This window comes from Ceratotherium simum, chromosome 3 (assembly GCF_057802395.1).
Source record: "Ceratotherium simum simum isolate JZ-2026a chromosome 3, ASM5780239v1, whole genome shotgun sequence".
Taxonomy (NCBI): Eukaryota; Metazoa; Chordata; class Mammalia; order Perissodactyla; family Rhinocerotidae; genus Ceratotherium; species Ceratotherium simum.
The window spans coordinates 67,014,509-67,026,723 of NC_141902.1; the positions used below are offsets into that span (position 1 = coordinate 67,014,509).

General features: G+C 47.0%; 1 protein-coding gene across 3 annotated transcripts in view; it reads left to right on the forward strand.

Moving 5' to 3' along the window:
• Nucleotides 1-4,262: 4,262 nt before the first annotated feature.
• The window catches only part of ARID3B (AT-rich interaction domain 3B), a 51,453-nt gene continuing 43,500 nt past the window's right edge, over nucleotides 4,263-12,215 (forward strand). For all 3 annotated transcript variants that reach the window (XM_014780920.2, XM_004421810.3, XM_087428701.1), the window contains exons 1-2: nucleotides 4,263-4,381; nucleotides 6,879-7,510. In XM_014780920.2, coding sequence (XP_014636406.1) covers nucleotides 6,938-7,510 — 573 coding nt within the window. In that variant the 5' untranslated portion in view covers nucleotides 4,263-4,381; nucleotides 6,879-6,937. The remainder of the gene's footprint in view (nucleotides 4,382-6,878; nucleotides 7,511-12,215) is intronic.

Genomic DNA, 12,215 nt, shown 5'->3' on the forward strand with positions numbered 1-12,215 from the left:
TGGTCTACAATGGCCTGGCTCACATGTCTGGCAGTTGGCAGGCTAGTTGGTCTAAGGGGCCACACTCATATGCCTAGCGGTTGGTTAGATGTCAGATGGGGTGATGACTACATGTCTTTAATCATTCATCAGGTTAGCCAGGAGTTTTACACAAGGTGGTGGAAGAGTTCCCAGCAGCAAGAGAGAGCAAGCCATAATTGTAAGCACTTTTTAAGACTTTTCTTGGACTGGCACCGTGGCTTAGCAGTTAAGTGTGCGTGCTGCGCTACTGGCGGCCCGGGTTCACATCCTGGGCGCGCACCGACGCACCGCTTGTCGGGCCATGCTGAGGCCGCGTCCCACATACAGCAACTAGAAGGATGTGCAACTATGACATACAACTATCTCCTGGGGCTTTGGGGGAAAAAAAAGGAGGAGGATTGGCAATAGATGTTAGCTCAGAGCTGGTCTTCCTCAGCAAAAAGAGGAGGATTAGCATGGATGTTAGCTCAGGGTTGATCTTCCTCACAAAAAAAAAAAAAAAAAAAAAAGACTTTTCTTCTATCAGATTTGCTAATGTCCCATAGAACAAAGCAAGTCACACGGCCAAGCCTAGATTCAGAGAATGGAGAAACAGGCTCCACCTCTTGATGAGAGAAGCTGAAAAATACTGTGGCTATTCTGTCCAATCTACCATACCTTGGAAGCCAAAGTACAGAGATTAAATGATATTTCTTGTAACCAGAAGGGGTGAATATCTCAGGGTTTAACATATTTCTATGAAGGGAGAGGGACTTTTCTGTTTCAACTACTGAGGTCATCTAGTAAGGCTGCCCTTTTGGGTCCTCTACTACACCTGAGGCAAAGAGATAAAACCAAAGAGGTAGGCAGAGGTTAGGGCTCTGCAGGCCACATGAAAGAATTTAGATCTTGATCCCAAGAGCAATGGGAAGCCAGAGAGCATTTTAAGAAAGAGAGAGATAAGATCACTTGGGCTGCAGTGAGGACAGTAATTCTAGAACCTTTGTCAGGAAAGGGAATAGTGAGATAAGGCTTTAGTCACAGAATATGGTGTCAAAGGAAAGGTTTTTTGTTTTTTTTAAGCAAAAGATGGTTGAAACTGGAGCTTGTCTAAATACTGATGGAAGGATTCAATATTGCAAGAGGTTAAAGGGAGAGCCCTGAGATTTGGGAAAGGAAACTTGAGCACACATGGAAAGTTTGGCTTTTAAAAAAAATTATCATACAATAAAATTGATAGTATTTTTGTTGTACAGTTCTATGGATTTTAACACATGTATAGATTCATGTAACTACCACCACAATCAGGATACAGGAGTTCCATCACGCCAAAACCCTCCTTTTTGCTATCCCTATAGTCACTCTTCCATCCCTAACTCCTGGCAACCACTGATTTATTCTCCATCACTACAATTTGAATCTTTTCAAGAGTGTCATTCTGAAACTAGCTTCTTTCACTCAGCATAATACCTTTATTGTTATGTTGTTATAACACCAAGTTGTTGGGTATATTAATACTTCATTCCTTTTTACTGCTGAGTAGTAGTCCACTGGGGTCAGCTTCTGATAGTAATCCCCAGGTCAGTAAATGATATCACTATTCTACCAGGTACTTGGGCCAAAAACCTTGGCAATATCCTTGACTCTCTTCTCTAACCTATACATCCAATCCATTAGTAACTCCTGATGGCTTCACTTTCATTCTTTCTTTTTTTGTGAGGAAGATTAGCCCTGAGCTAACATCCATGCCCATCTTCCTCTACTTTATAGAGGAAGTATAGAGGGCTATATATAGAGGGATGCCACTACAGCGTGGTTTGACAAGCGGTGCATAGGTGTGCGTCCAGGACGGGAAACTGCCAACCCTGTGCGACCTAAGGGGATCGTGAGCACTTAACTGCTATGCCACCAGGCCAGCCCTAGTGGCTTCACTTTCAAAATACACCTGGAATCTGACCGCTTCTTACCACCTCCACTGCTAGTATCTAGTTCAGGCCACCATCATCTTCTGCCAGGACTAGTGCTTCTACTCTTTTTTTTTTTTTTGTAAGGAGATCAGCCCTGTGCTAACATCTGCCAATCCTCCTCTTTTTTTGCTGAGGAAGACTGGCCATGGGCTAACATCCGTGCTCATCTTCCTCCACTTTATATGGGAGGCCGCCACAGCAATGGCTTGCCAAGCAGTGTGTTGGTGCGCACCCGGAATCCGAACCGGCAAACCCTGGGCCGCCCAGCGGAACGTGCGCACTTAAACACTTGTGCCACCAGGCCGGCCCCCCAGTGCTTCTACTCTTACCCTTCCATCCTCATAGCCTGTTCTCCACACAACAGCTAGAAAGATCCTTTTAAAGATTTAAATCTAATCAAGTCACTTTTCTGCTCAAAACTCTCCAGTGGTTTCAATGGTAACAATCCAAAGTTGTCACCGTGGCCTACAAGGCCCCACATGACTGGGCCCCTGGCTACGTCTCTGAGCTCATCTCCTACCACTCTCCCCCTTGCTCACTCTGTCAGCTCTAGTGGTCTCCTTGCCATTCCTACAGCATGTCAAGCATGCTCCTGCCTCAGAGCATTTGAATTTGCTGTCTCCTCTGTCTGGAACACTCTTTCCCTAGATATCCACATGGCTCACCCCCATCAAGTCAATTTCACTTTCTGCTCAAATGGCCCTTATCAATTAGTCCTTCTCTGACTAACATCTAAAACAGCAGCTACCTGACACCACTATCTAACCCTGCTGTTCTTGCTCACAGTACATATATATTTGTTTTTCTGTCTCCATACACTACAAAGATTCTTGAGGACAAGGACTTTTTTGTTCACCACTCAACAAGCACGGAGATGAGTGCCTCGCCTGGCATACAGTGAGAGTTCAATGAACATTTTTGATTGAATATTGAATTACAGGAAGAAAAGACAGGATGGGAACACATGTAGATTTCTAGATTTTAGGGCATTCTACATTTTTTGTTACTTATATAGTAAGACAATCAGGGGAAGGAGTACTGGAAGTGTGGGGTTAGAGATTTGCAGAGACAATGGAGAGCAAGTTAACTAGAAAAATATAATGAAATTTCCTGGCACTGTTCAGAGCCCATTTAAGGTTGAAATTACCACTTCAGTGATGCCAAACTGTTCAGCAGGACAATTTTCTATGACAAAGTACAGGCATGAAGAAGCATGTTGGTCCATCCAGGGTGGAGGATTTAGTTGGGGAAAAGGGAGTGTTGGGGCAGGCTTAAGAGTAAGAGCAGGATTGTAACGATGTACCTCGAATCTAAAATGGATAAAGAGTGAAGATTAAGTAGAGGCTTTCAACAGATTGGAGGTTCTGATAACACGAAAAAACAGTCATGGTGAAGTTCTTGAGCAGTCAAGCTTAAAGGACATCAGGCTGTGGTCGGACAGAGGGATGTTATAATTACTGAATCGTGACGCAATAGCGTTTCTGGAGACAAGGTCCAGGGTTTTGACTGGGATTGGGAGGCTGACATAAGGGTCGCTAGAGATGAGCCCGGATGTTAAACGGGTTGTCCACATTGACTCCGAAATTATCAATATGGAAGATAGTTAAAGGAGAGAAAGACAAGGAGCTGGATGCACAGATAAGCAGATGATCTCTACAGACGCGGTTGACAAAGTCTAAAGAGTAAGCGTCGGAGAAGCAAAGGTTTTTACAAGAGGTGACAGTGTTCGGCACACAGCCCCTCACCTTTGGAACCTGGGAAGTGAGAATATCAATCCATGAGAGGGGGTTCCAGGGAATGTAGCATCCTCAGGGGACAGCCAGGTCTCAAGCCAAGAAGTGGAGAAGTTCAGAGAAAAGCTGATCTGGAAGCGGCAATCTCAGAGAAAGACCGGTTTGAAGGTAGGAGGTTGGGGAAGGGACAGAAGCAGCAGAAACCCTGACACTCGTCCTTTATTTACCTTCCTCAACCTACCGCCCGCGCCACAACAACCTCCGCAACCAGAAAACACGCAGACAAAACTGCACGCAGATCAGCTCTTTTCAACTCCCCGCGGAAGTGCTCACACCGGACCTCCTCCGCGTTCGCGCTTCCCCATTGGCCGAAGCTTCCGCCAGCTTCAACCCGCTTCCGCCCACGACTCCGTCGGGCGGGGCCGTCCCTAGAAGTCACTTCCGCCTGACCCCGCCCCTCGTTCCCTTTTTGGCTGCTTCCGGCCCCGGGCCCCGCCCCATCCGTGGGGCCCCGCCCCCTCCCCGCCCCGGGCCGGCAGTCCGGCCCAGCGGCGCCGCTTCCGGTGCGGGCCCCGCCCCGGCTGTGGCCCCCGGCTGCGGAGAAGTCCGAGACGCAGCTGCCGCGCCGGGGCTGAGCGGCCACCTCCTCCACCGCGGGCCGCCCAGGAGCGCCCCGCACAGGTAAGCTGTGAGGGGCCCGTCTCCCTCAGCCGCGGCGGGATCGGGGGCTGTGGCAGGTGGAGGGGACGGAGGGGTGGGCGGGGAGGCAGGTGTGTTGGGGGAGACGTGAAGGCGCGGGCTGAGGAGCGCGGGGCCGCGGAGGAAAAGTGAGAGCGCTGGGAGGAGCCCGGAGGCGCCCTGCTCCCTTCAGGGTGGTTTGAGATAAAGGGATGGGAAGAGTAAGGGGCCCCCGGGAACTGAGAGGGCGAGGATAGGTGGGGTTGGGGCGATCGGAGAAGAGCCAGCGGATTGGCTGGGGGGGCTTGTAGAGGTAAAAGTGATAGGGCTGGATTGGGGGATATAAAGAATGGGGGGTGCCGGGCTGGAGTAACCAGGGAGGGAGGTACGGGGCGTGAAGGGGGCCAGGGCCTGAGGGATCCGGCAGCGAAGGCAGAGGGAATGGTGGGCGAGGCCGGGTTCAAAGCTGCAAGCAGTCCGTTGCGCTGGGCTTGGTGGTCCGGGAACTTTAGGGGAAATGGGCGAGGGGGCCGTATGAAGGGATGAAGTGGCTTAGGTTTCTGAGACGTTAAGTTTTCTAAGTGTAGGCAGGTGGTATTGTTGTTTGGATCAACTGGCTGCTTAGGGACAGGGGGAAGATGGGCTCTTGGGGGGAGGGTGTGTGTATTGAGTTGTAGAACTGAGTCATCTCAATCTTACTAAAGAGGCTGGGAGACACCTCCCCCTCTGCTGGGGACAGCACACAGAGAAGATGGTGCCACAAGACAAGAAGCAGTTGTTCAGTGACTGGCAGGACTTGGTTGAAAAATTATCCCGCTTGTGATCGATTGACTGTGATGATTATAAAGAAAATTAAAATGACCACCGAATTATTTGCTTTATTCTTTTGTTTCATTTTCTTTGAGGCAAATGTTTTTATTTTAAATGAACACTTTTGCCCATTGGATTTAATGTGGATGCAAATCTTTTCCTACTTTGTTACACTATAAAAAGGGCTAAGCAGAACGAAAGTATTGCTGCAGGTATAACTCACACTTTCTAAGATTCCTAGAGAGGAAGTAAAGGCAGTGGAGGCAAATTGGAATTTGAGTCTTTCACAGAATACAGAAGGCTTCTGAGATAAACAGAAAATGAGAATTTTTAAATCTCTGCTTTTTTCCTAACTTTAAAAATTGTACCTTTTTTCTCTAACCCATTAAAAAATCGATAAATCCAAGCAGTCTTTATTGCTAGGGATGTGATTATTTCCCCATGTATTTTTGAAGATGCTAAAAACATTTAGGTTTTTTTAATCTCTCTCCCCAATCCTAAGATACAATGCAAATATCAAGTCCCAACCTGTGCAACCCAGCTGCTTCTTTCATGTGATGACAACATTGTACGCCATGTTGCAAGTCCTGTTCACCTAAAATTTGCCCATGCATAGTAATCCATTCAGTTATGGAGGCTTGCTGAGGAAAGGGAGGTTTGTTGGGGGTGGGGGCCTGGAGAGGAGGAAGGGAAGGGGGAGGTTAGAGGAGGAGAGGGTGTGAAAGGGGTGTGTGTTTGGAGACTGATTAGTAAGAATGCTGATAAACCTGCCCCCAGAATGCTTTTGGCCTGAAAGCCTTTTCTTTTTGTATTCCTCATAGAATATCATTGAAGTGAATCAGAAAGAAAGGGGATGTGAAGAGATTTCCTTGGCGGTTTATAAAAAAGAAACATTAACTTGTTTTGACAATATTGATATCTGTTTCAAATTAATTAACTTTAAAATCTCCAGAGGAATTCCCCCCTGTTTATTTTTGAGTGACGATTGCAATTTGAAACTCTTGCCTCTGTGCGTGTTTCTTTCTTTCATGTGGTTGAAATTGGATTCTTTTTGAAGCTATAATGTCCAGTTAGCATGGTTCAGCCCACAAAAAAAGTAGGCTGGCAATTTGATTTGGGAAGTTTGAAAAGTTTAAACCCAAGAGCAGTTTGCTAGGTTCTGCTTTTCTATGCGAGAAATCTTTCTGTCTGCCTGATAGCTCCGTGTCTAGCTTGGATGGTAATCTCTCATGGGCCTGGGAACATAAGCAGTATTTCCCTCTCCTGCAGGCTTCCTTTCTTTCCTTTTATTATTGTGGTTTTCATACTCACAACCTTTGTACAGTGCAAACCCAGTTGCCTTCTCAGTAATAAACAGATTAATGTTTGATTATGTTGAGGGAGAGAGATCACACAGATGTTTGCAGGCTAGATATTGTCTGAATTTATGTCTTTTTAAATCCACAGTAGTCACCACTACTGAGATTCATCCTTTATTTCCCCTCTTAAATCCTGTTGCTCTTCTTCATACACTCTTAACCCACCTACCCCCAAAATTCCCACCACTTACTCATCTTAAAACTCAGGTTTAGAAACATATGTTTGGTGTTCAGAACTCGTGTCCTTTACTGGAGAAAAGAAAGCCATTTTATACTTGTCTTACATAGTGTTTTTCTTTTTTCTCCTTTGTGGTTTCTATTAATCACTTAAGGTTTAGACCCAGTGTGCCTGCTGGGCTGTGCCCACATTCAGAGCCATGCCAATTGGTGGATGAAGCTTGAGGCAGTGATGGAGCCGCAGCAGCAGCAGCAGCAGCAGCAACAGCCGCCACAGCCGGCATCACCACACCGGGCCCCTCTGCAGATGGATGCCAGAGAGAAGCAGGGACAGCAGATGAGGGAAGCCCAGTTCTTGTATGCCCAGAAGCTGGTCACACAGCAGACTCTCCTTTCTGCCACACCTGGGAGGCCTTCTGGCAGCCCTGCCCTGGGTCCCTTAGCCAGAGTTCCGCTGGCCCCAGCAGTGACCCGAGTTTTTGAACGGAGCAATGTGAACTCAGAGCCTGAAGAAGAGGAGGGAGGTTTGGAAGATGAGGATGGGGATGATGAAGTTGCAGAGGTGGCTGAGAAAGAGGCCCAGGCTGCTTCAAAATATTTTCATGTTCAGAAAGTGGCTCGCCAAGACCCCAGAGCAGCACCCATATCTGGTCTGCTTCCAGCACCGGGGCTCTCTCCACATGGACAGCAAGCTAAAGAAGACCATACCAAAGATGCTTCCAAGGCCCCACCTTCAGTCTCCACAGCTGGGCAGCCGAGCTGGAATCTGGAGGAGCAGCTCAAGCAGGTCAGTCTTTCTGGTGTGTGGGGTCATTTATTCTTCCTAAAGGCTAACCAGAGAGGGTACTGGACTGCCAGGGCCAGCGTCTCTGCCACTCTGTGCCTTCTCACCCTACCTCAGTGACCAGCAGCCTAGATATAAATAGACTTTGAATTTTTTTCTCACATTTGTTTTCTTTTTCTTTCTTTTTTTTTTTGTGAGGAAGATCAGCCCTGAGCTGACATCCATGCTAATCCTCCTCTTTTTGCCGAGGAAGACCGGCCCTGAGCTAACATCTGTTGCCAATCCTCCTCCTTTTTTTTTTTTTCCTCCCCAAAGCCCCAGTAGATAGTTGTATGTCATAGCTGCACATCCTTCTAGTTGCTGTATGTGGGACGCGGCCTCAGCATGGCCGGAGAAGCAGCGCGTCGGTGCGAGCCCGGGATCCGAACCCAGGCCCAAGCCGCCAGTAGCAGAGCGCGCGCACGTAACTGCTAAGCCATGGGGCCGGCCCCTCGCGTTTGTTTTCTTAATTAAAGCAATGAAATGTGTGTTATTCCTAATATAGATTGTTCCAAGTTTGATGTGAAAGAATGTCAGTACAATCTCTTTTTTTTTAAGGAAGAATGAGGTTGCAGCAATGTTATGGGGCATATCTAAAAATGAGACGTGTGATTCTAATTACAGTTTTCCTAGTAGTAATGTAAAAGAACAGTCTTGTCTAAGACAGTGTCTTAGCTCTAGGCTAACCCAGGATCATGCTTCTTTAAGGACAGTTTTGTTGTTTTGCAGCTAAACAAACATCACCGACGAAAAGCTTTTGCATTGTGTGTATTTTCCAGCAAAGAACCTTGTAGACAAAATTTTATTTCACCCTTATATCGCCCCTTGGAAACAGGAAAGGGTAGACCTCACAATTCACTTTTTAGCCAAGGCAAGCTTCAGTGATTCCCAAACGTGGCTGAGTGTCAGAGTCATCTAGGGTGCATTAAAAAATACAGATTCCAGGTCCTAATGAATTATCTCATGGGGTGGAGCTTAAGGAATCTGTGTTCTTAACCAACCGTTTGACTTCTAATGTCTCTTCTTTTTCTGACCTGTAATGCAGCTTTTCCTCACCCAAAGAATGAGAGTAATAACTTGTTCCAGGTTAAGTGACTTGTTGGTGTTTAGGCAGGAAGTTCATGATAAAGCTGGTAATATCTGACTGGGTACTCCTCTTAAGCATATACTCTTCATGTGGTCTAACGGTGCTGCTTAGAAATCAGTTGTGGGGCCGGCCCCGTGGCTTAGCGGTTAAGTGCGCGCTCCACTGCTGGCGGCCCGGGTTCGGATCCCAGGCGTGCACCAACGCACCACTTGTCCGGCCATGCTGAGGCCGCGTCCCACATACAGCAACTAGAAGGATGTGCAGCTATGACATACAACTATTCTACTGGGGCTTTGGGGGAAAAAAATAAATAAATAAATAAAATTAAAAAAAAAAAGAAATCAGTTGTGAAGAGCAGTGGGTTTACACAGGGCAACTGAGAAGTTGTATAACAAAGGTCCTTTGGAATCTGAAAAATCAGCGTCTTGGTATCAAGGAGCCCTGTGCGGTTGATGAGTTTTACAATAGCAGTGTTTGCAAAGAGTTTCCAGAGCCAGCAAAGTGGAGTTCAGGTCCCATCTCTTCCGTTTATTACCCTTGTGATCTTTTGGTAGGGCTCTTAATTCCGCTGAGCGTGTGTCTTCTCCACTGTGAAATAAAAATAACGAAGCGTACCTCCAAGGATGTTGTGAGGATTAACTGATCGACTGCGTGGTGGGCAGTAGTGCTCCAGGTGCTCTTTTATGCAAACAGTGCCTTCCTCTGCTGCATCCACACAGACATGCTCAGAAGCCGGGAAGATGCTGAGATGCACAGAGGTTTTCCCTCAGATCACTCAGGAGGTAGTGGCAGAGCTAGAACTAGGATCAGAGAATCCAACTTCCACGACAGCAGCAGCCTGGCCGCCAGCCCAGACCCGCCTCCTGGCTGATTGCTTTGGTTTAGCAAAACATCTGTGACTTGCCGGCAGCCCCCGCACTGCTGTGGGGTTGGCAGAGTTCCATGCTGGCCGCTGAGTCAGCTCATAGCGGGATTCCGCCCTGACAGCACTGGGAAAGTTCAGGCCTGAGGCGGCTGGGCTGCCCCTGCCTTGGCAGCTGGCCAGCCCTCTGCTTGTGTGCGGTCGTTCCTAGAAAGTGCAGCCGCGTGCGAGGAACAAGTGGAGCTCCAGAGCTTGTCTGTCTTCAGGAAGTGCAGCAGGTGTTGAGGTCAAGCCATTAGAGCTTTGAAAAAAGAGACTGTTCAGAACTGGCGTGTGCATGCACACACGTGTGCATCGTGGCAGGCACCCAGCGCTGTGTTCTGAACGGTAGCAGCCCCATGGCTACACAGTTCAGTGCTCAGGAGGCTGGCTGTTGGCTTCTGAAACCCTTTGAGTTCATTTTAGGTTTCTGAGGCTTACTCACTAATTATAGACTGCCTGGCAGAACACCTGCCAAAATGTTTTTAAATGCCAGTGTAGCTGAGGCCTAATCTCGCACCCTAAATTTACCTCTCCCCTGTATGTGGAGATCGAGAACTGGGTTAGGAGGTCGTTGGGTAACAGTGACTTAAAACCTCAGATGTGCATCTCCTTTTCCCCTTTTGAATTTAGTTTTTCAAAACTGAGTTGGTCTGTGCCCTCCTGCTTTGTCTAATCCTGCTTTTAAAGTAGTAAATATTGTGTTTGGGGATTTAAAAAACTTTTTAGTTGTGCTTTGGAAGGGGGACTAAAAAAATAATATCCTTAGGGAAAGCCTACAGAAACCTTTACAAACTAGGAGACCAGCTTGTTTTTATTGTTCAAAGTCTCGCGTTTCTTATGCAGTTAACTTCTAGAGAGCAGAAATAGAGTATGGCTTGCTCCAGCAACAATTAACAAAGATCTTTTACAGTTAACACAAAATGACCGTGTTAATGTGTTACAGTGTCCCTTTTGTTCTTTTACACAACAAACTTTTTCAGAGGCTTCTTTGGGCCAGGCCTGTGCTCCATGGACGAAGGCTTGCTTCTCCCTCAAAGAGCTCACCGTCTAGCGGAGGCAGTGTTGGAACCTCAAGGGGGATTGAGTCCTGAGTCAGCTGAAGCCCAACTGCCCAGTCTGAGCTGTGCTGCAGATATTTTAAAACAGAGCTTTGTTTCAAACATTCATACACCAATAAAAAAGTTGATTTTGTCTACAGCATAGCTGGCCTAGCTTGGTAAACCAACAGGAATACTCAAAGTATTTTTGAGAGATTGGGGAGGGGCAGGCAGCCGGCATTTGCCAACTGAAAAGCAAAATTTGAAAAGCTTAAGGGCTCCACAGATTATTTTTTGTTTCTGAAATTCCTTTCTTAGAACATGTAAAATCAAAATTATTTCATGGATTCTTTTTAAAGAAACTCTTAGAAAATAATTGCTTTTCAAGGCCTGGATTGTTAGAAGGAGCATAGTTTCTCTGACACCAGAGTGATGGGAAGATGGATAATGCCATTGAGCCAAGGGTTCTAAAGCCCATCAGATTTTGTAATTTTATTTATTTATTTATTTTTTCCCCCAAAGCCCCAGTAGATAGTTGTATGTCATAGCTGCACATCCTTCTAGTTGCTGTATGTGGGACGCGGCCTCAGCACGGCCGGAGAAGCAGTGTGTCGGTGCGTGCCCGGGATCCGAACCCAGGCCGCCAACAGCGGAGCGCGCGCACGTAACCGCTAAGCCACCGGGCCGGCCCTAAAGCCCATCAGATTTTGATGGGCAGAGCAAACAATTGTAAAACAAGACAAGAGACAAAGAGCTGAGTGTCCCTTCTCTCAAGGGAGATCACTAGAGCCCTGTCAGCATACAACCAACTGGGGGGTGTTGCTGGCCTATTAGGGGTGGTCTTCTGTCCTCCTGGAAAGAGGGCAGTTCAGGCAGTAGAGGCTTTGTCTGTCTTGAGCCTATTAGTGGACCCAGTTTTCCAGAAGGGCGTCGACTCTCTCCCATAGAATAGAAAGATGGGTGATCTCTTGATAGGCTTGCGGGAGCCAGAGTGTGTGTGTTTAATTCTCTGCATACTTTGACAGGCGGTCACTTTGGTTACTGAGTGTGGAAAGGAGAAGGATGTTTAGTCTCCAGAATCTATTACTAAGAGTCCCTCTAAGTAGTAAGGTGTGGTCTCTTGGGCTAAGCCTACTTTTCTAGGTACATACTGCATGTCTTTGGAACATTTGATGCTTTTTGTAGAGATTTTGCCAACTATTGCTGGAAAAAAAAATAAGGTCATAAGCTTTCCCCACTTTCTTTGTACGTCTGTCTTGCATGCCCTTAGCTTCTGTAATCACAGTGGAATCCATCCAGATCAGTGTTTCTCAACTGCAGACAGTCTCCCCCCAACCCCCTCCTGCCCCCAGGGGATGTTTGGCAGTGTCTGGGAGACATGTTTGGTTGTCATGACTGGAGCTGGGGGGGAGATGTGCTACTGGGATTTAGTGGGTAGAGGCCAGGGATACTACTAAACATCCTGCAATGCATAAGACGGTCCCCCACAACAAAGAATTTATCTGGTTCAAAATGTCAGTAGTGCCAAGGTTGAGAAACCCTGCTATAGATTGTGTAATTAGAAAGAGAACATATGCTGTGCTTTCATCAGACACTGCCCTGGATTCTGTTCCTTTGTGTTTCAGTCTTGGTAACTGAGAA